Source organism: Numida meleagris, chromosome 18, assembly GCF_002078875.1.
Source record: "Numida meleagris isolate 19003 breed g44 Domestic line chromosome 18, NumMel1.0, whole genome shotgun sequence".
Taxonomy (NCBI): domain Eukaryota; kingdom Metazoa; phylum Chordata; class Aves; order Galliformes; family Numididae; genus Numida; species Numida meleagris.
Window position 1 is genome coordinate 2,968,039 of NC_034426.1, and position 23,132 is coordinate 2,991,170.

At 43.2% G+C, this 23,132-nt stretch overlaps 1 protein-coding gene across 3 annotated transcripts in view; it reads right to left on the reverse strand.

Moving 5' to 3' along the window:
* SPNS2 (sphingolipid transporter 2) overlaps positions 1 to 23,132 on the reverse strand; it is a 125,440-nt gene that overhangs the window by 11,900 nt on the left and 90,408 nt on the right. For 2 of the 3 annotated variants that reach the window (XR_002444065.1, XR_002444064.1), the window contains 3 exons: positions 18,119 to 18,217; positions 7,493 to 7,656; positions 6,835 to 6,917 (listed from right to left, as the gene is read on the reverse strand). Coding sequence is in view for 1 of the 3 variants with exons in the window: in XM_021416076.1 (XP_021271751.1) it covers positions 7,493 to 7,656; positions 18,119 to 18,217 (263 nt within the window). In the remaining 2 variants the exon portion in view is untranslated. The remainder of the gene's footprint in view (positions 1 to 6,834; positions 6,918 to 7,492; positions 7,657 to 18,118; positions 18,218 to 23,132) is intronic. The other variant, XM_021416076.1, reaches the window with a different exon arrangement.

The following is a 23,132-nucleotide window of genomic DNA, read 5'->3' on the forward strand; positions in this document are numbered from 1 at the left end:
TCTGTCCCTGTGCATGTAATTCTGCTGCATAATGATAGGCTCAGAGTTAAGATGATCAGTTTTCTAGAACCATGGAAGATGTGGATAACATCATACTCTCATGTGCACTGAAATAATGGAGGAAAGAGAAAGTGGAGGGTCTTGCTCTTTTCTTGGCATGATCAAACAGGAAAGAGTATAACATGACAAACAAAAGCAGGCATGATGTAATTCAATCTTTAAAAAAAAATCCTGTACAACTTCCTGATGCCAACCAATTAGAAACATATTCCTTACCCTCCAGAATAACTACCTCATCACACAGCTCTTTTCAGCAATCTCTAAGCTGCCAGGTATGGGGAACTCTCCTGTTTTGCTCTGCAGTAACAGTCTGGGCAAGCCCATTCTGGCACATGATAGTGATCTGGCAGCAACAATGACTAAGCCAGAATACTTAAGATGCTCTTTCTGGAAGTACTGGAATTAAGAAGCCAAGAGTTTTGTCCCTGTTTCACTAAAAGATGTCATTCAGGTCAAGGCCCCAGCCACAATTAAATTACTCTAACACACATACAGTCACAGCTTGCTGAAAATCTGCCTTGCCAAATACCTCCAGTCCAGATTCAGAGTGCACGAGTCCACTGATTTCCTTCATGTTAAGTTGCCTATTATTAACTCTGTTGCCTCGAATATGAGCATGCAGTTCTCCACATGAAGAGGTCATCTACTGTTGATAGAAGTCAATACCTTTATAATATGTTTTGTGACTGTGACAGTCTGCAAGAAACAGAGTGGCAAGGCTGTGGTTTTTATTACTTGTTCCATTTCCCTGCATCAGAAAGGGTTTCTGGCTTGGAAGACTGCCTTCTGTTCAGTTGCTCCAGTCACCTGCATGAGATCTCATCAGATTTCATACCTGTGCCAGGGAAGCCTGAGCAAAGAAATTGTCTTAGCAGGAGTTTAAAATACTTTCCTGTGTGATGAAATCCTTGCATGCCAAGAACTGCCCTCTGCAATGACAACGCGTCATATTGCATCTATTGTGAGCATATGGTTTAAGTCCCCTTACACTTTGTGGGCGAGTGCTTTTAACCTTGTTTTACAGCTGATGAGCATTTTAGGGATAGCATTTACTTCCTGAAGGTCACAGCAGAGATTCAGTAGCCAAGACAGTGGCAGGATTCAAAGAAGTTGTTGATGTGTTAGTCTTAGAAAAGAAATTCCCTTTTTGCTGCAGAGCAGTGCATAAGTAGCTAACAATAGTCTAGGAATGCTGTTTTCCTTTCTCAATGGCAAAGGAGCTTAACCTTGAAAGGACAATGTATGTGGGGAACTGATGGGCTTGGAGAACCACAAAGTTCTGCCTCCAGCCTCTGCCACAGCTCACACTTAGCAAGAGCTATGCCAACACCAGCTGGCTCCATCCTTCCACCTCTTCTTAAGCAAAGCTCCTGCTGCCAGCAATTAACTTGAACAGCATATTTCAAATGCTGTGAGCGTTTTGCATAAGGACCACGGTTCAGCTCAACGTGTCTGTGAACAACCAAACTGACCCTTGACATCTTCCTGCATAACCTGCAGGAAATCTGCAGGTTGACTAAAGCAAGCAAACAAAATAGTTATTTTTTTTATATGAGACCATATTTTCCATCTGCATGGAACCAGCATTTCTCAGCTGAAGAAAGCAAATCAGCATTTAAAATTCAGCCAGTCCCAAGCCGTCACATTCCTGTATCTGCTAGCTGCATCTATGGATTTACAAAACGACCAGTAAGCAGGGGAGAAAAAAACACAGTTTTACAAGCACATTTGTTCCACCAGTATAAAAACTACTTATATTTGCACCACCTCTTCATATTCCTAACCCCGTATTTCCATATAAACCATCTAATTGACTAATCCTACTCCATCTGCAGCCTATGAATTTTTCTGTGTCTCTCTGTGATCTGCAGAACGCTCTCCTTGCCTCTCTTCCTTCATCAGCACAGATCCCCTGCAACCTAATCTAGTTGGCTGGTTTTTTTACTACAAATTGGTACACCTTCAGAAGGCGAAGGGCACCTCACCTGGGCTAAAAAAGCATTCTGTCCAGCTTCTTTAAACGAGATAACCTTGCAAAGAATCCTAAAATATTTCATGGAGGCAGTGCATTCATCTCAGTAATGCAGATGACCGGAATGGAACGCGCTGTGCACCAGTCTAGCGCACCAGCTGTACCTGTTACACTATTAATGCAGGGGTCTCTCTGCTGTGCTGGCAACAACTTGAGGTTATTTCACAGGTTCCTTTCTGTCTCTAACTGCTGCCACACAAAAATCAGAGAAAAGAAGGTTGACAATGCTGTGAGTCCTTCCTCTGCCCCACATAATAGAATCCGCAAAGCAAAAATAAGGTCAGACACTTTCAAATTGCTGCAATAGGAGAACTGGGAGATCCTTTTATATCTAGTTCTAGAAAAGGCTAAAAATAAGCCTGATGTGAGGCAGAAGACAGACTGAAAATGGATTATTCTCATTTTTCCTGTAATGTAATTTTCAGATTTGCTGTGTTTAAGACAGCAGAAAAGATGCATGGACTAGGAATTGTTCTTTTTTTGCACTATCTGGTCTGCAGTTAGTTTGTTCTTTGCAGTGGTTAACCCAGCACTTTTAAAATGAAATGTTAGTTACCACTACTACTCAGCTAGAGTTTCCACATCTGATCAAAGGTGTTAATTTTTTTTAATGAAATATTTAGTTTTATGAAAGAAGAAAAACTTAGTAGAGCCATACAAGTAGCCTGGATCTTTACTAGCCATGTAAACAACAAACAGGCAAACCATTTGTGCTTGCAGATCTCTCTGAAGTGATGGGTGGCAGCTACTTAAATACCTAAACTCTTTTGTTCTGACCAGCTGCATCAATGCAGCTATTTATTCCTGTTTGTATCTGCGCCAGGGATATACACTGCAGTTGCATCCTGCTGCCTGATCTGCATTGCTGTATCTTTGGTAAAAATACCCAGCATGTATCATGCAGGGTGCAGAGAGGGACAGAACAGTTATAAACCTTGCATATCCAGCTGTACCTCTGGGTGGGCACAGGAAAGAATAGCAAATCTCACACCTCCAGGTACAGAATCAATGATTAAATAAAAATTAATATAGAAAAGAAATCATTTCGGGGGCAGATTATTCTACACCTGAACAGAGTGCTGCTTCTCAGGAAAAATGGAGGTGAAATTGGGTTTTCCCCCAGAAACAACTGGATGTGGACATCACAGGACCCTGGATTGTAGAGTCACTTTGTCCTGCTGCAGAGCATCAGGGGTCCCACAAGTCTGTGCCTGTGCAGAAACAGAGAATCAATGCACAGCAAAACTCCAGAGGCTCAAGACTCACGTTGGCTGCCCAGAGAAGAATCCTGCTACATGATAATTACATTACAGTGATTTATATGCCCTGGCACCTGAAAGCTGTTGGAGCTTGGGGAAAGGACTTTTTCACTTTTCTAATGAAAAGAGCAAGTTCTTCCTAATTAATAGTGAAGCCACTGCTTCTAATGAGTACTATTGTAGGCATTTCTTCTGCAACTCTAGGGTGAAACTCTTTTTTCAAGTTATCTGCATTATGAGCAAGAGGAAGGACAGACAGACTACAGATGCGATTCGAAGCAGTGCTGAGCTCTTACTTCCAACACATGCATTGCCCCAAGTGCTCCTGTGGAAGCTGCCTGCTGACTGATAACCTGCCAAAGTTGCACAGATACCAGAGATGGAGCTGGGGAATAACAGAGAGGTCGTCAGATTGCTGATGGGTTTATGCAGGGCTCTGCCATGGCAAGATACTCTATTTGTATGTGTTGTCTTCCAGGGCATCTCCAACTATAACTTGGATGTCACAAATACTACAAATGTAGTCATGTTGGGTGAGAAAACATGACAGCTTGAACCCTCCACCACAGTACTCCAGAACTGGAAAGGACAAACTGTAGGCAAGTGACTGCAGTTGAGTGGTTTCAAAAAGAACTTCTATATTTATCATTACTAGTGCATAGGAGTTATTACAGAGACACCATTTTGTCTCTCTTATCACTTTAGAAGGGTGAGGGTAAATTTCTGTTTTTAAAAATGCACCAAAAACGATTGGATTGTATTATGGAGAGAAGTACTACATTGTGTTCTCCGCTAGTCCTAAACTGACTAAAAGCCTCTTTAAGCTGTCAGGCTCCTAAGACAGCATGAAAGTCATTGTAAAAGAATCCGGATTTTTTAAGAAAAGAATTGCTGTACAAAGAATTTTTTTTTCTGAGTGTTTTTGTGAGAGGGGCATCCTTGTTGACTGGAATTCCTGTGCTAAAAAAGTAATGCCCAAAATATGCCAAGAATTGTGGCAATGATAAAAGTAGTGTAAAAACACCATTAGGCACTGAAAGCCTGGAAATTCTGTTTTTGAAAGGAAGTGTGGTGGAAACTGGAAAAAGCCTTACAGGAAAGCGGGGCTGCTATGCTGGTATGCTGCCCTGCCCGGAGGAAGAAATTATCTCAAAGCAAACACCCAGAGACCATTACACAAGGGAAGAAACAAACAAACAAAAAAAATCTAAACTACTTTTCACAGAAGCACTGAATTAAGGCAGAGAAAGCTTCATTTCCATAGGCAGAGCAAGGCTGCGGAGAGCTGCGTTACACTTCTTTGCTTCCATATTAGTTCATTAGACAGGTCTGTGACATCTGGCCTGTGTGCCCTGACCCTTCTGGTGATGAATGAGTTTAATCTCTGGCGTGTGACACCAGTGTTTGCGATTCCTGCAGGTTAATTGATTTCTTTTGGCAAAGCACATTTCCAAGTCCTGTCGTCTGAGCAGCACGACTGACTGCAGAGAGAAAATAAGGCACCTCGAAGAAGAAATTCCCCCATGTTCAGAGAGTAATAGGTAGGATATGAGAGAGGATTGGCCAGGCAGAGAGCCGTCCTTGCCAAAGGTGTGCGGCGCCAAGCACAGATGGGCTGTCAGATAGGTGGGAGCTGGGCACTGGGTTTAAGTCCAGCATGGAGCTGTAAGCTGCTAATAGCAAACCACCCAGTTGTCTTTTCTCTCCCAGGCAAGCATGCAGCTAACAACAAATCCTCCCCCATAAATTCTTCCAGGGAGACCATTGAACCTGTCAGCAATGGCAGACGGGACCCAGTGGACAGCACAGATCCCACTGCACATGGCATGGACAGGAGCCTTACTCAGCAGTTGCCAACCCTTTTAAAGACACCTCCTTACTGCTCAGCAATGTGTCAAACCTCAGTTAAGCTGCGCTCTCCAGGAATCTGATGGTAACATGACAGAGTATTTTTAACATGGGAGTGGGCATATCTAGAAAGTGCAGCAGAGAGAAATCATTTTGTTAGCCGTTATTTATGACAACTGTTCTCCCTCTGTATCTGAGACAGTTTGCTGTAGCACATGTAGGATCAGTAAATGAGTAATACAAAATTCGTAAATGAGCACGAATCAGATTAGGTAACTGAAAGATGCAGAGAGTGGAGCAAAAACAAGTCTGAAGCCTGAACAGATAGATTTCTTCACTCAGTGGACCAGTGACTGGTGGGAAAGCTGGTACTATTTTGACATAAGCAGGCTCAGGCTGTCCACAGCAATAGGCAAAAGTGAACGCATCTGTGTAGGAAAAAGGAGAACTGTGGGACATGATCTCTGCTACTGACTGCTCTATCAACAAATCGAACTTTTGGCTCCCTGCTGCAAAAAAAAAAAAGTCACCTTGAGCACCTAGAAACTTCTGTTCATCTTGCCACGTCCCCAAGGGATCGTTACATAAACTTGCACGTACAGCTCATCTGTGCCATTCCAGGAGCGGGGCTGGAAGGCAGCCAGAGAGCTGCCATCCTCCTGGCTCCGCAGGCATGGGAGGCCGTCAGGAACCCACACAGGTTTCATGTTTTCTCCAGACAATCTGCTGTACCATTTACCTCTTCTTTCTTATAAGCAGTTCTTCCTAACCTCTAACATCTAACTTCAATTACTGCAGCTTAAAGCCTTTATATGCAGATGACAGCAAACCAGGCACACATCAGTCATGTCATCCACAAAGCCACGCTGAAGTTCAGCTGTGCAAGACTTAACCTCCTTACCAGATACATGGATGAGGTCTTGTTTTCTGCAGCATGTTTAAACACTTCACTACAGGTGGAATATGGATACCTATGGTCACCAGGAAGTGGAAAAACTTTCCTTTCTCTTGTATTTGTAAGCATTAGTAAAAGGAAGGTGGGACTGCTCTTAGAAGGACGCAAGCACCATCTGTGACACTGCTTCCAAATCTCCTGCATCCAATGGATATGACAGTGTGAGCTAGAGAATATCACCCCAACTGTTTATACACTGATGTCAACTCCAGACATCTTATTTTCCTTGTAGCTGTATCATACCCAGTGACAACGACACGCCAGGGCCACTCTCTTCAATGAACAGCAAGGCATACCCGGCTCTCCTTGTCTGTAGAACTACCATAGGCTGCTAACATATCCACGTTATGGTTTTCTGCCCCACATATCTACATCTGTGTCATCAATCCAACACAACACCCATGTGGTGAGATTTACACAGGCAAAGCTCAGTCACACAAAGTTCACCTTGATGTGGATGTCTGATGCAGCACTGAAATCACAAGAGCACATCTACGCTGTTGAATCAATGCAAACGCCTCTCAGAGCCATGTCACAAGAACAATACCTCCTCCTCCTCCCAGTGGGTGCAAGGCGAAGGCAACTTCCAGTCAACACCAAACTAGTCAGCTGCCCACATATTCAGCATGACATTATACATAGATACTCTATTGTTCAACAATTATGAGAAAGAGACTAACCCCAGGAGTGTGTATGTCATGTGGAAGCGTCTTCTGAATTACTGTAGTTGCCAACCGTGAGGTGGTCCGAATCGGTTTCATTACTGAAAAACAGTAGCTTTTTTTAAAAAGCTGCAATGAGGGACTGGGAAATACTATCAATACAGCGAGCCTTGAGCACTTATGTCCCCACATACACAGCTTTCTTCCTTCTCTGCTGTTCCAGTATATTGGAGGTAGTGAGCAGGGTACAAGGGTCTGAGATGGGACTGTGGGTTCAAAGTTGACCACCAAGCTCTGTGAGGTATCTCTTGCTCTTCACCTAGCAATCTACAGGTGCCAGCACACAGCAACCCCTCACCACAGATGGCCTGGCCTGTGCATGCTCACGCAAGGGTAAAAGGGATCAGTGATCTCAAGTACGGTGCTCCCCTCCAGGCCATCAGGCCAGTAACTGAGATCCACCAGAGCAGAAGCATGTAAAGGATGCCCAGCCAGCATGACACAAGCCCCTGTGCTTCGTGCAGCCTCATGCACTTTGCTGAGCTGAGGTTCTTCGCATACAACCCAACATCCTTTACCTGGAAGGACCAAGGCCCAAGGAAAGAGTACAAGCATAATGTTCAAGAAAGAATACAGGCTTTGGTACTTCCCCATTTGCAATTGCCAGGTTACTCACTGTTGTTCAGCTTTGGCTCGGTCACTTAGGAAGAAGAGGGCTGTGGCCAGGAAAAACATCCCTCCTAGGACAACGACAAATGGGCAGAGCATGAGTGCATACCCCAGGCTGAGGAACTCCCAGAGCGGGGACTCCTTTGTGCTTTGTCGTATCAGATCTGAGATCTACAAGAGAAGGGCAAAAAAAAAATTAGTCATTTAGATGGAAAAATACACATTATAATGTTGAGGGAACAGAGCTCCCTAACCAACCACCTACTGAACATATGCACACAGTTTAAAATGGAAGATTTTGTTCAGTAGAGGCTGAATGTCCTTTACATATGCTTTAGCCTTCCACATGCCATTATTCTGCACTCTGGAGCCTGGGCAACTCACACTGTGAGCAGCACAGCAGGGGTTCTCCTCACCCTGTCACTCTTCTGCCTGAGCTGTTAGTCTTCCCACACCCCTCTCCATCTTCTCCCTGCCTACCTCAGTGACTGAATCAGTGGGTGTCCAACCTTGCTGTACTGAGCAGGCCTCCTGGTGTGCTGACACTGCCTCACTAGCATTGCTTGCTCAGTGAGGCAGTGATCAGTCTTCTGCAATTTCTTTGAAGTCCTGCTTACTCCTACATCTTTACCTACCTTGCAGCAAAAGGAGGTATTCAACTCCTTTCCTCTGTGTTGAGTGGGAAGGTGGAAAAGTCTTTCATGGAACAAAAACCAGGGGTCCCATTTGATTTTCAGAAGCAGACCTTGGTTATGGTTTTATCTGAGGCACAGGCCTCATTCCCTCATCTAATCTCCCAAGCTTCCTGCCCTCTGCCCCCCAGGCTAAGACCACGTCTGATGCATGAGGGCCAAAGAGCCACGCACCACTGAGTTCATGGGCTAAGGCAACCTGCACCTTCTGACAGTAAAAAAGTATAATTATCTGAAAGTGAACACAAGTGTGCGCTTACACAAAGGAGAAGTGACGCGCAGTGGCAGTAGTTAACTCATTATGAAAAGCTTTTGCTAAAACTCAGTAATATTTGAGTATCTGTAGTTAAGACAATCACATCTTAACATTTCCTTTCCAGCAAGCATCCAGTGAGGATGATTCTCAAGGCATTGTGTATTTAAATGTCCAGTTCTGTTTTTGTCTGTGACCTTTTGCTGAGACAGAAATACTACTTTATATCAGAAGGCTGCAGGGAATTTGCACCATAAAATCCTACTGCTGTGCACACACGCAAATCAGTTCCAGAAATAGTCCAGGCTTGACCAGCATCTCCTAAACTGCCACACTATGGCTAATGAAAAGGGTGGTGTCAGACACAAGCTACAAGCAAAATCCAACATTCAGAGCTCAAATCTAGAGAAACAACTAAATGAAATCAGAAAATGTCACGCCCAGGAGAAATCACCAGTTCACAGCCCTGCACTGCAGCCAATTGTATTGACCTGGCAGGTAAATGTGTGCTCAGAGATGCCAAGATCAAGAGAAGGTCACAGAAGGATGACATGGAGACTGCACTGAGCAGGTCACAGTGTGTGCTGGAAGGGCTCTGTAGCAGGGACGCACTTTGGAGCATTGATGGCCTCAGAATTTTAATAACCTTCTCAGTGCTCAACCTGGCTCCTGATAGAGCAAAGGAAAGGAGGAACAGCCAGCCTGATGCAGGAGGCAAGCCGCTCTGCACACAAAAGAGCAGAGGACTGTTACGGGGCAATGCCAAGCAGCAGTGAATGAATAAGCACTGGAAGAACATTTCTACAGAAATGACTGTAGGTTTTTAGCCAGACTTCATTATCTCATTCCCTGCTCTAGAAAGTTGGAGGAGAAAATTTTAGTGCATGGGATAGAGGGTAAGGAATTGTTCCTGGCCTCTCAAAGAGAACTTCATTCACAGTATATAACACACACGAGGAAAAACAAGAGCGTTATCACCAAGTCTCATGTGAGAACTGCTGGCTAAGAAAGTCCTTAGGCTGAAAGGCAAACAACAGTGGCTGTAAGTCTGAGAGACTTATTAAACATAGCAAAAAGTCTTGAACGTGAAAGGAACACACCCACAGGAAATCAACAGAGCATGCACTGCACTCAGAAGACAGGGACCTCAGTTGGTAATGTATTCCCTCTTCTATTCAGAGACCTTAGTTGCCAATGTTTCCCTTCTGCTTCATTATAAGCCAAAATTCCACACTGAATCAGCCCCTCTGTGTACAATAGCTGAAATTGAGGCTATTCTACAACAGAAATTGAGAAATTTCATTATTGGAAATGGATACAATTATCCTCCAAAAGGACCAGACAATACATCTCTCAACAAATTGACATGATAAATCACCAGCAGATGATGACTGGGCATGGATGATGTGACATCCTGGGCTAAAAAACAGCTTGGAAAATGTAAAGACTCCAATAAATAAAACTCCCAACACACCTTGCTCCACTCTGCTCTTTCTAAGGCACTGTACTGACCTTTCATACCAACAAACCTTGTTCACGTTGAATCTGCTACCTGCCATTTTTGATCCTACGTACTCTGAAAGTGTGCCCTGTAGGATCAGCAGTGTTTCCTCCCATCCGAGGTACAATTCCAGCCATCAAGCCAGATAGCTTTCTCATCTAGGTTCTATACAACCCCCACAGCCATGTCTGCATCTCTTAATTTTATCAGGGCTCAGATATTGTTTTTGCTGTTAACTTACAGTCACTTTTGTATGCTGCTTTTCTCTACTCAACTACAAGCCACCTGCTCAGACTGGAACTTTGGCATCTCTTCTCTGAAGGACACAGGACATAATTACAGACTTGTGCTCCAAGAATGACATACTGTTTGCCAAATGATCTACTCTGTCTTGCCAATTTTTGTCTTTCAGATTCCTTGAAATGATAGCACTGAGTTGTCTGACTGATTTGGCAAGACCCAATCTCTCATCGTATTCAGCTTCTTCTCTCTATCACAAGTAACAAAAAGCGGGTGCTGCATGCACAGTCAGAGCCAGTTCTTCAGCACAGAGTCATGTATGGGATTCTCTTCTTGTTTTGCCACTCATTAACTGGCAAAAAAAAACTTAAAAAACCTTTACCCGAAACTTGGGGGTAGAAAATCAGTGAGTCCTTCTGCTGCTTCGCAAGTTTTGCAAGTACTTGATAACATCCTAAGCACGAAACTTCACATCTTTTTCCTCACTAACGTGGATCTCATATCAAGAGGAATGACTTTGCTAAATTAACTTTAGCTCATGGCATTTTATCACCGAATACAAACGACATGTGTTCAGTGGGTGGCAGTCCACTGGCTGGAGTCCAGCGAGAGAAAATGCCCGCTATCCGGAGAACAAGTGGTACAGCTCCAGCAGGCTGATCCAAGAAAACCCAGACCTCTGATTGTGTCTCAGTCTGAGTGCAGAAGACAGTGAAGGAAAAGGTGAAACTTCATTACGTTTCTCTTGAAGCCTATAGAAATACAATTTGCTCCTATGGTACTCTACCACCTGAACAGCACGAGCAGTTAAATTACAGAGAGTCCCTTACTGTACAATGTGATGGGAGCATCTTTGAATTCATTTCATCTGCCTTGTCTTATTTGCTGAAAGGTATGTCTCAATTTCTCTGCAATTGCTTGCTTTTTCTACATTTCTGATTTTGCTTCTTGGGCACCAATCTTGCTACATGAGAGGATATTTCCACTGCAGTATCTGATTTTTACTATCACCAGGTTGATACAGGCCAGGTTCTCTCTGGTTCACCTCTTCAGTACGTTTGCTTAACACAGCACTCCTGGTCACCCCACAAATGTCTGGGGCTCACCCACACGGAATTCCGAGATGCATGTGAGAGGTTTCTCTGATCATTTCTTTTTAAATTAAAATATAATAGGAAAATGAAGACTAGAAACTAAAAAGAAGGGATTTTATAAAGAAAAAATAAATAATTTTCTGGGCCTGTGGGGGAAAAAAAGCACTTATATACTGTGCTAAATGGAGTGAGAGATGCACCGTAAAAGAGGAAGTAAACCTGACTATTTTATTATACTAGCTCTGAAAACTGTAGAAAGATAAAAGCAATTACATTCCAAAAGTAATTTCAATTTTAACATTGGCATGTCTGGATGATGGAGATTAAAAAAGTTGGACATCCTGTTGATCTTAATTGTGCCCTTCTGGGATCATAACCAGATTTGCCATGTGGCTGGTGACAAAATCAACACCAGCATTTGCGCATGGTACCTGGGACTGCCCCTGCATGAGCATAACAAGAATTCCTGAACTGCTCTTCTGTTTGTATACGTGCACCCCTCCTAGGATTACCAGAGTGCTTCCTTGAATGGGCCACAGAAAGTTAAAATAATCAAAGGTTCCACTTCTAAGCTAACAAATGGACTTGGTATGTCTGTCGGTGCTAGAGCAGTTTTTGCCTCTGGACTTCTGCCCCAGACAACAGGAGAGGTTCAGAAGCCTATTTTCTTCATGTCGTTTTCTTCACGTCATTTTCTTCATGTCATTAACTGTCCTTTCTCTTCAGGTCTGGTCTGCCTAGGGATTTTGTCAGGGAACACTGGACTTTGTTCTCTCCCAGCAGATGCCTCGTACCATGGGCAACGTGGAATCAAGAAACATGGCTCACACAATAAGGGAAAGAACCGAGATGTGTAGGGTTGGGTGATGCCCACTTAGGTGTAGACATCAGGTCTGAGGCAGAGGACAGCAGTGTGGGAGCACAGCTTTTAGCAGCTAGGAGAGGCACAGGCCCCTCATGTGGCTGCATGTCCCAGGAGGGGAAGTCAAGAGACAGATGAGCTTCTTCTAACTAATGGGTCACAGCGTGGGGTTGTGGGGCTGCTCTGTCCACACATGAGCTCTGCACCCAACAGCAAGTGGGCACAGCCAGTGTGGCTGCCCAGATCTGAACATGATGCTGTTACTGCCTCAGCAGAGTGAATGCTAATCCAAAAGTGTTTTATAAGCACAGTCCCAACCCCGGTGGTACTTAGCTAGGATTGGGATGATTTACACTGCTATTGCTCATTCCTTGTGCAGATAGGGCACAAGGCACCTCTTAGTGCTTTCCTGTGAGGATCTGCTGCTCTCTGTGCACTAATTTCCTTGCAGAACGGATATCCATCACCATCTTCCCTGCTGCTCACTGCAACAACATAATGCTTGTGGCTCAGCAGCAAGAAGCACTTGCAGAAAGCAGACATCTCATTCTGAAACATGCTCGGCACCATGAAAACTGTGTGCCATGTTGGGAGTTTACAGGGTCCTTGGCAACTTGAGAAAGAACCAGGTGGGAAAGATTTTTAGCACATTGAAAAAGAGCAGATGGGACAGAGCTTGAAATACTTGAACGGAACAGATCAGCTCTGGACTTCTGGGCTTCATATAATGAGATACTTTTACATAATTCTACTGTCCATTTATCAGTAATAACGAGAACCTGCACTTCTAAACAAAGTTGCAGGAAATGACAGGTACACAGCAAATGTGGAAAAAAACCAACAAAAACAAACAAACAAAAAACCCTTCAGAAACAGGCTGGGAACCCTTGGCAAAGACTGCTTTATAAACGGGAAGTCACTTGGTTTTTTAGGGCAGATTTAAATCTTGTCTGTTGCTGAGTCAGAAAGAGTAGAAAGCTTGTTAGCTCACTGCAACAAGATAAATCCTGTGTGGATTGATTTCCAGGTGCTTAATTCTCCCTTTTTTGTTTTTGCATCTGACATCCCTGCCAAAGATTTGGCCTTTCCATACGCTATGGAGGAGGCTTTAAATTACTCAGCTCAGCCAGGACCATAGAAATCCTCAATGTAGAGGTACTGCTTGAAGAAACAGTTAATAAGGATGAGGGGCTGGGGGCTCTTTTCCTTGCAGTATTTCCTTTCCAACATCAGATGTTGGACTGCATGAGCAAGTCCCATTTTACGCATGACTGTGTGAGTCACATGCATTAACGTGGGGGAAGACTGCAGGAGGAGGATCCTCTTTGTGCTACAGAACCCCAGCCAAGCAGCTGGCACTTGCTACAGAAACAAGAATGATCAAAAACATGGATGTGTATCACATGCCATCTTCTATCTCCATCAGGTGAAGTACTGTGATCTCCATCATGGCGAAGCACCCTGTTCTGTTCGTGCCGTTCATGATCACAAGAAGGGAAAGAAATCTGGATAAATCAAAGTTCCCTCAAATGCAGTGCCTGGAGGATTTGATTCACTGTTACAAGGAATGTTCACTGAAAACTTTATTCTGCCTCATAGAAAGCAAGCCCTGAAAAATGAACAAGCACTTGTGCAGACACTCACTGAAAAGTGTCCTTGGCAAAAATGAGGTGGCTTTCCTGTAATGTGACGTGCTGCAGGCAACAGCACTGAGACCTCTCCTCATTCTTTATCACTGCACAACAGCAGTGGAATAGCTCCTGATAGTCCATAAAACAGAGTGATGCTGGGAGAACAATTTGCACATTTTTCTTGCAGGATATTCTTTGCCTTTTTGAACTAGAGTTCATCCCACACCCTGCTTTGGCAGAAGAGACAGCACTGTGTAATCACCAGCAAGCACAGAACGGGCCGTATTTGAGGAATGGCTGTACAGGTCAAACAGGGACTAAAAGCCCAGGCTGCAGCATCACATCACAACAACCCACTGCATTCCACTGCCCTCTCTTTAAGTCATACAAGAGTGGATTTGAGCCCCAACAGACCAGTGGCCTGTTTTAACATAGCAGGCTAAAAGGAAGGAATGTTACTGCAGGGTAACCATGTCCACCGATCTACTCTGGAGCAGCCATAGTATTTTAAACCATGAAATACTGATTTTAAACCATAATGCAGAAGTTCAGCTTCCTCAAACAGGCAAGTCTTTTCATGCAGAACTATTTTCTATACATACACAATATTTACCAGGATGGATAAACATCTTTGTAAGCAAATCCACAATAAGACTGTCTCAAACTGGCACAAGAAGGCTGTTCTATCTGCACCTTCAATTACAACTTTTATGAAATTAGTATCTCAACTATTGCATTTACTACAGTTTTTCTTGAGTTGTCCCTAATCAAATGCTGATGTGCCTCCTTGATACTCTGCCCCAATGATAATTAACACTGTTCTACTAACTACTTGCTAAAGGAAGGTCATTAGCATTCCTGCTATTTAAGTAGCTCATTAGACCTAGTTTACTGACCTACTCACATAAGAAAGATGGGGAGGGGAGAAAAGTGAAGGGTGACAACTGATTGGCTTGTTCATAAAAATGGAGATGGAGCGATGGGGAGAGCCTCTGCATGGCCTACAGCATGCAGCATACACTGAGCCCCATCTCAGAGCACATTTGCAGAGCAATGCTGTCCGCACACTAGCTGCAGTGACTGCAGGTTGTGCTCCTCAGGAAATCTGCAGAAGTGGCAAGCGGGGAGGCCAGGACAGGTGGGTACCACCACCAAGTGGGTTTGGGGAGAAGCCTTCAACCCACCAAAAGGTGCTGGTGGAAGGATACTGGCCACTGGCACTTTAAAACACCATGCCTCGCATGTTGATGCTGCCAAGTGACAGAAGCAGGCAGCTTTCAATCCCTAGACCTGCAACCTGGATGGTTGCAGAGGGAAGATGTGGAAGAATTCAATAAAGCAGCAAGCTAACAGAATAGACAAAGCAGCAGAACAGCCAGGACAGCGTGTGCCCACAACAGCAGTTTCTCTGGCACATTTACGGAGAGCAAAGCCTGCAGTAGGTGCCTGCTTCTCGTCACAGCCAAGACTAGAAGCAAGGCAAGCCTGGAAGAGGAGAGCACTGCTGGACAGCGCTTGACACACATTGAGGAAGGAAAGCAAAAGTACTAAGACATGGAAGTCTAATGCACAGAACAGCTGAAATTACCTCAAGAACAAAGCACAGAGTTATACCCCAAGCTGTTAAATGGAAATTATTTAAATTCTGCAGATTATCACAAAGGTCCTGAAAAAGTTACAGATATCTAGGAATGGAAACTATTACATCTAATGAAATACTGCAGCAGTGCCTATTCTTATTTGAATGGATAGGCAGCACTGATTTACATTAATTGATCTCAGTGCTTAACAGGTAGGAAAACCTTTGTAAATTACAGCTGCCACCCTTAAACTGTATTTGCGTAGCTTCTTTGTAAGAAAACCTTAATACTTTTTACCATAATAAAGCTTATCTATATTTAAAAAGACATGAAAAATGGCTACACATATACACTTCCTTGCACCTAGCTTTTAAACACTAACATATGTCTGGTACTTTTGGTGATTATAAGAAACTGCCAAAAGGCAAAGCAGTGATCAGATGTAGTTGTATGGCAAGATTCGGAAGTGTGGGAGATTATAGAAAAACCTGAGTCTGACCTTCAACTTTTATGGCATGACACAGAGCAAGGGAGCAATCACAGATGTAGGGCTGCAGCTGTTAAGTACCTCCTATGCTCTACATGAGGATTACAAGATCAATACGACATTTATTGGTACCCAGCAAACAGAGACAGCTGGCTGACACAGCTTAGTCCTTCAAGGACGTGAGTATCCAGCTCTTTACTAAGAGCACTGCTGGAAGGAGTCTCACTGTGGACTCCCCAGTACTGTGTAAGATTTCAGCCATATTTGGATTAAAACACTGCTTGCTGGGTGAGGGAGTCACAAGTGAAGTTTGTAAGCAGTCAGAAGAAATGGCAGAGCTTGAGGATCTCAGATTCACTCTGAGTGATGAGGAGGCCGAATTTTCCATGGTATTGGAAAGCTCTAGCTGACCTTTCAGCACAGGGAGCATGAGTCAGCCAAGCCTTCTCGAGCCACAGAAATGGATGCTGGTGCCTTCTGTGACACGAGTGCTTCCCTCCTGCTCCCTGCCAAGAAGGCTTGCACCTGGAAATCCTCCTCCCAGGCAAGAACTGCCCAATAACTACAGCTTTAGAAAAGAGTAATTCAAAATCATAATTAATATTTTCCCAGTCTAAAGAAAGCCCAAGGCAGCCATTAAATTGGTTTTAAGCATATTTCAGGCAGGCATCCTTAAGTAACTCGCAACTTGCTTGCTCTCTGAATACCAGAAGGGCAAGACGCATTATTTCTACAGCCAAAGTCCTTTTCTATCTGTGACACCAAAGAGCCCTAGGCAACTTTCAAGATTAATTGCAATCATTCCGGGTCCTCGCCACTCCTCCTGGATGTGTCTCTTATGCAACAAAGAGAAAGAAGGTGCAGCAGTCAGCTGGGAACCTTGCCTGCATCTCAGAGCCTGCCTCTCTCCACCGCCGGTCCCCAGGTGTGCAGGACTGCTGGCTTCGTTTTCTCTCTTGACGTTCTCCCGTGCTCCCTGCCTGCACAAAGCTGGCTCTCCCAGTGATTTGTTTGTTCTTGTGACTTTCAAATACTTTCTAAAATAAGATCATTTCTCCCGGGGTGCCCAGAATATTGAAGTAAATAAAGACTAAGCCAAATTGTATTTATCTGTTCTCTTGAGATATTTCTCATTTCTTTGATCCATTCAGCCTTATATATATTTGTATGTTCATGTAAGCTTCAGAGGACTGTAGAGCAACCATGTTGTTTTTGAGAACTGGCATTCAAAAGTAAATATTATGAATATATAAAATACAACTAAATATGATTATATACACTCACCAGCATCCAGGGGATTAGTAGAGAAGAAATGGTGGTTAAAAAAAAAAGTTCCCCAGCAGCAAGCAGCTGTGTCACACAGCAGTACTGAGCTGGAAGAGCACAGCCGAGCCCTCTCTCCAGTGATGAAACTAATTAAGATCCCAGTGACATCACTGCAAAACTGTAGCACCTTCAACACAATGTGAGCAGTGCCACTTCAGACTTTACAAGGAAGTTGCTATATTTTATAAATGATGATCTGTATTCTCTGCAACTCATTGCATTAAACACGACAGAAGGGTGCAAGGGAAAGGAATTACTTCAGTAGATCTAGATTTCTTTTCCTCATTAGATTTTCCAAGCCCTCTGTTTTCAGCTAGGAATGTTCTCTGATTGTCACCTTTTGGAGCAGGGTCGTTTGTTTCTCTCTGCACTAGGGTAATGGTGGCATAAGAGAGGTCTTGAGTAAAACCAAGGCCAACAACAGCAGCAGTAACAGAAAAGAATGCAAGTATTTAAAAACAAAAAAGCACACAAGAAAGGAATACTAAGAATCCTCCCAAACATATACATCCACCCTGCCATGGATTCTGCATCATCATTTATTATCATACAAAACGGGTTTAAAATATCAGGGGGGCAAAACAGCTCCAGGTTGCTACCCATAAGTAGATGCTTGCCTTAAAGGACAGTTAAAACACAACTCTCTTCCAATCTGATTACTAACAGACCTTTGTCCGTACCACAGAAGCAACCAACCTCCATTTAAATGTGCTCCATTGGCACCCTAGGCTGAACAGATTTGGAAGCTCGCTCCCTGTGCACGAGTGGTCCTCCCCGGTTTGAACTGTGGCCCACAGATAACAAAAGCAGATTAAAAAGCATCACTGCACTGCTCCACTTCCCTTTCTGCTGATAAATACAGGCCTTCCTTCCCTAACACATTTAACCTCACATGTCAGAGAAATGGTTAGTAAAAAAAACTAAACATGGACACACAGTACTGCCAAAAACCACTGCGAGCACTTACAAATCCAATCAGATAAGGACTGCCAGCATCTCCCAGAAGGTGCGAAGTGAAACTCTGCAAGGCCACTGCGGTTGCACGGCGTGTTGGGATGACCACATACTGCAAAGAAGGAAATAGAAAAAAAATACATAAGGAAATGCAACTAAAGAAACTGTTCAGCTCTCTTGTACTGCTTAAATAACACCTAGGACAGAGCAGGCAAACTCCAGTAGAGTTCAATTGCTCTGCTACCCCTCTTGGCTTTCTAGCCATCCTGACAGCAGCTGTCCAGGAAAGGCAGTTCTGTCTGGTCTTTACTCCTTGCTTTCAACTGCACTGAATGCACTGATTTGACTAACAACTTGGGCTCCAAAGGATTTCGATACATTATCCATGAGGCACTTTGCTATTGCTGCTCTGCATGCATTTTTGCTTGGCTGATGGGGAGGATGAACCCCGACAATGCCTGCAGCAAATAACCTGCTCAGCACCACCAGCTTCCAAACAAGGGCTTTGCTGTAACCTTGGATACTGTGTTGTTTCCATAATCAACATATCATTTTGTTTCCTATGAAAGGCCATGCATCCTCACCTCCCACTCCATCTCTAGCAGCTTTTTTTTTTTCCTCAAAAATATGGGATTACACTTTTGAAAGGTTACAAAGACACATTAGGGAAATTTTATGGAGCCAGGATATTATAGTTTGGCCTCCAGTTCTCTAACAGGACATTACACCCTCAGCCAGGTCACGCAATATCATTCTGACTACACAGGATCAGCAAAAATCATTAATTATTTCCCACTAAGGGACCAGAGCTTGCAGAAAACAGAGACCTAATCATAGAAGGGAATTAAAGATTAAAAAACAAAAGAAAACAAAAGAGAACAACAAACACTAGTCCTGTGGATCTTTGTTTTATAATATAAATTCAGGAGCTAAAAAAATTGTCTCCTGCATAAAACCTGCAAAGGAAGCTGGCTAAGAACAACTGCACCAAGTTCACGTATCCTAGTTCAGAAACTGATGTTGTCTTGATCTAAAAGCTGAAAGCAAGAAAGAATTCACAAGGTTCCTAAATCCAAGTGAGCTTTGTTTCCATTTCCAAGCACTGAATCTTGTTCAGTCTTCTCTTTTCCTCTCTTCAGAGAGCTCTCTGCCCTACCAGAAAGGACTCTTGTTTCGTTATTTGTTCACCATGATCCCTTTCACTTTTCCATTTTCTCTTGACGGACTGCCTTTAGCCTTTCTTCAGAAGTCCTGCCTTCCAAGGCTTCAGTTCATTCTTGCAATGTATTCCTGAAATCATTTATTAATTAAATTGGCCTTCCAGGACTGGCACCTGGAAGGCCAATTTAGAATGGAAGGCACTCAGCCTGGTCCATGGCTAGAGATATAGAGATGAATTTACCTTAGCTGTCTGAGTTAGGGAGCACTAATTGCTTGACAGTGATGCATCTCAGGGCACAGAATTTGAGGCACTGCTTCAGTGCTCATCACACCCTCTCAGAGAAGGTGAGTGGCCCTGCCTGCATTAGAAAGAGTTAACTGTAACAAAAGGAAAGAAACAGCATTCAGAAAATTCACAACAGAAGAGGATTCGTGCCTCTTTATAATGATCATCTTCTTCCAAGCACAGACAATTAGGAATGATGGGTAAAAATAGATTAAATGCTTCTCCTTAGGGTCTTATGCATGTGATTGACAATGACCTGCCAGTTCTTCCCTCACTGGTTTGACAAAGCTGTGAATGCATGCTGCTGATGCGCTTTGACGCCACGTTCTGAATGGGTACCCTGTTAAAATCCTGCGGTGCAACAGAAGAGCAAACGATCGGATCCACAGCAGCCACCTGGCTACGGATGTTAGATACTGTCCTCCTTTTGCATCAAAGAGCTCAAAGCAGCCTCGAAGGCTCACAGAAATCCCAAGAGGAAAATAAGGTCTAGACTTCATTAGAGGCAGCGACACAGACTGAAGGTCACACTGTGAAAGAGGAGGAGAGCCACGCAATTCATTACCGCTCCCCAGAGACGCAAGGTAATGGGTGCAGCCTGGATACATTAGACAAAAGAGGATAAAAATAGTGAGGAACTGCTCTTCCCACCTGGGCCCATGTCACACAGGTGCAGCGGAGAAGCATTCTGCAAGTTGTTTGAGAAAAAGGCATTTGAGAAAATCAAGTGACACTCTACCTAATTCAAGAGGCTAGAGTCATGTAGATCTTAGAAACAGTGACATTAATCTTGCATTGACAATATTTTTTTGTACTATAAGCCTTATTGTAACACAGCTGGAGGAGAAAGCTTGCCTGGCTCTATATTGTAACAATTTGCTTAGCAAGATGACTAAGGAGATTAGAAATGCATTCAAAACTTACCATTTTAAACAAGTGGCAGTGAATTAGTGCCAACTGGAGCAAGAAGTCTGAATGACAGCTGCATCGTGTGTGTGTATGTATATATTTATACACATGAATACACACACATACACCATTATACACAATTTTGCATGTACATCTGTAGAGTGTACAAATAATTTTGCAAGTAGCAGTACAGTTAGCAACAAGTTTTCACTTTGCCTAGTTGAAGAAGTGAATGATGGCTGAAACCATCAATACAGTTTATAAAGTGCCAAAAGGAGTAAATTTAGCCCAGAATCCAAATGCCAAAAAAAACCCCAAACAAAAACAACCAAAAAACCCACCCCAACATACAGCAAGCAAATGAACAAAAGATATTTCCTCCTCCTCTAAAAAGATTTTGGACAGAAAATAAGACTTAAACCAGCATCTCTAAAACACCAAAAAAGTACTCCACCCTATCCTTGCTTAAAAAGCGTTTTATTCAGATGGGGAGGAAGTAGTTGGTAGCAAACATAAGCTACTGTTCTAGGAAGACAGCAGTAAATTACAGTTCTAAATGGACATACTGATGCTAAAATAGACTTAAATTCAAGCCATCCACAGCCTGGTTTGAGCATCCCACAGAAACTGGAGGTGGGAGAGCCACAGCAGACTTGGCGGATGTCTGTGGGATTGCCCTGGCCCATCCCTGACTCCAGGTCCTGAGGCAGGCAGCACACAGGGTGGGCAGGAAGGCTGAGCAAGCAGCTCCAGCAAACCTCCCTTCCAGAAATAGAGGTTCAGAAAGGGCATGGTTTACTGTGGACATTCCCTTCCTGTAGTGAAACCAACAGAACTAATTGGTCTGAAGAGAGTGAAGCGGGAAAGACAGGGAGAGATCATTTTTTTGGCAGTAGAAAGCCACGTACTAAAGAGGTGAATTCTGATGTCCTTGCTCAGAGCTGGGCTCCAGTGTCTGGTGGGCTGTGTGCCTTTACTCATAAGCATTTCTCACCCTGCCCTAAAACGTAAATCGCTGCACTCACAGATTACTGATGTGTGAAGCACACTGAGAGAAACAGTGAAAACTTCTGGAAATGCTGCTTCATCAGCTGTAAAAATACACAGTATTTCACACCGTATAAATAATTGTCTTTTCTATAGGAAGGTAGGCAGAACAAAAGGCAAATTCTTCCAGCATAGCTGAGCATCTTTGCCTGTTTCAAGACTAAAGGAAGATCTACACTACAGCACCATCTGAGCATGTGGCTGGGAGGAGATTTGGAGAGCTGTGCTCAGGAGAATAAGGCTTGTTTTGTACAAAGCTGCATCTGGAACAATAATCAGCCTGTTAAAATCTGAGGTGGTGCAGTACATTCTGCAGTGCCAACAGCTGAGCACACCTAGCTCTCAGCACCTTTTACTACAGTCAGTTTGAGAAACTGTATACAGACAGCTACGCTGGCAAGAACAGAAGAGCGATGGAAGCACAGAGCTACAATTTGAAGATAATAAGCAAATATCCTGTTCTTTGCCAAGGAAATCAAACTTGCAGAACCTCTGAAGATGCTTACCAACTTGCCAGATAGGGTTTGTGAGATGTGCAAGTCTTTGGAGAACTGTGACACATCATTTGGGATGAAGTTTTCAAAAGCCTCACTTTTGGCATAAGCCTGCTGTCACTGAAATCAGTCAGAATTGAAAGCTTTTTATCCACGAAAACAGGATAATATTTTTGTATATGATAAAAGTGTTGTTAGGCTTACACTAATAATGCTTTAAAATTCCTTACCAGCCTCGGGCAAGAAGAAATACCCATCTGATTACACCAAATAAACAGAAATGAGTAGAAATGAATTTGCAAGACACTTAAAGTGCATCCACACATTTCTCTGGCTAGGGCTTCTTACAGAGCTGTCTGCCAAACGAGGCTCTAGCCCTGCCTCTCACCTATTGTCTGTCTAAACATGTTCTCAAACCCCTTGTGTGCTATAAATGTACTTCAGGCCATCTGTTTACAGGCCTGCACTGATCTAAGTGGATGTTTACACTTATTTGTATAGCAGTTTTACCATTCTACTCATGCTGATAATATATTAAGCTGGGCATTATATATGACACTCAGTTCATTAATCTGAACAGGCAAGAGAATAGCTAGCTTATGAGTTGGCATCAGTTACCAAAATCTGAATTTTAACATGCTTTTAGCTTCCTTCCTGTGTTTGCAGAATTGGAAATAAGAATATTTTTTGCAATTATTTCCAATAATTTCTATAGTTGTTGTTGTTTGTGTGCAGTAGAGCATATATAAGTATATATATATAAGTATATAAGTATAATTATAGAGTATATATAGAGTATATATACAGAGTATATATATAAGTATGTAAGTATAAATAGAGAGTATATATTTGCAGTAGTATAGATAACTGCAAATGTATCTCTGCAAAATGCATTTGACTATTCGATGCTGCTCATACGAAACAGATGGCAAACCCTCTAACAGCTATTAAAAAGCTACAGGGTACTGAAGTCACATTGAAATCAACACGGGGAAGCTCAGTAATTGAAATGGAATAACGACAGCATCCTTAGCACATTTGATATAAAGAAGCATTTGGGACAAAAAAGTCGTCTGGGGTTAACTTGAGATAACAAGATGAAGTTTCAGTTCTCTCTCAGCTTACTGCCT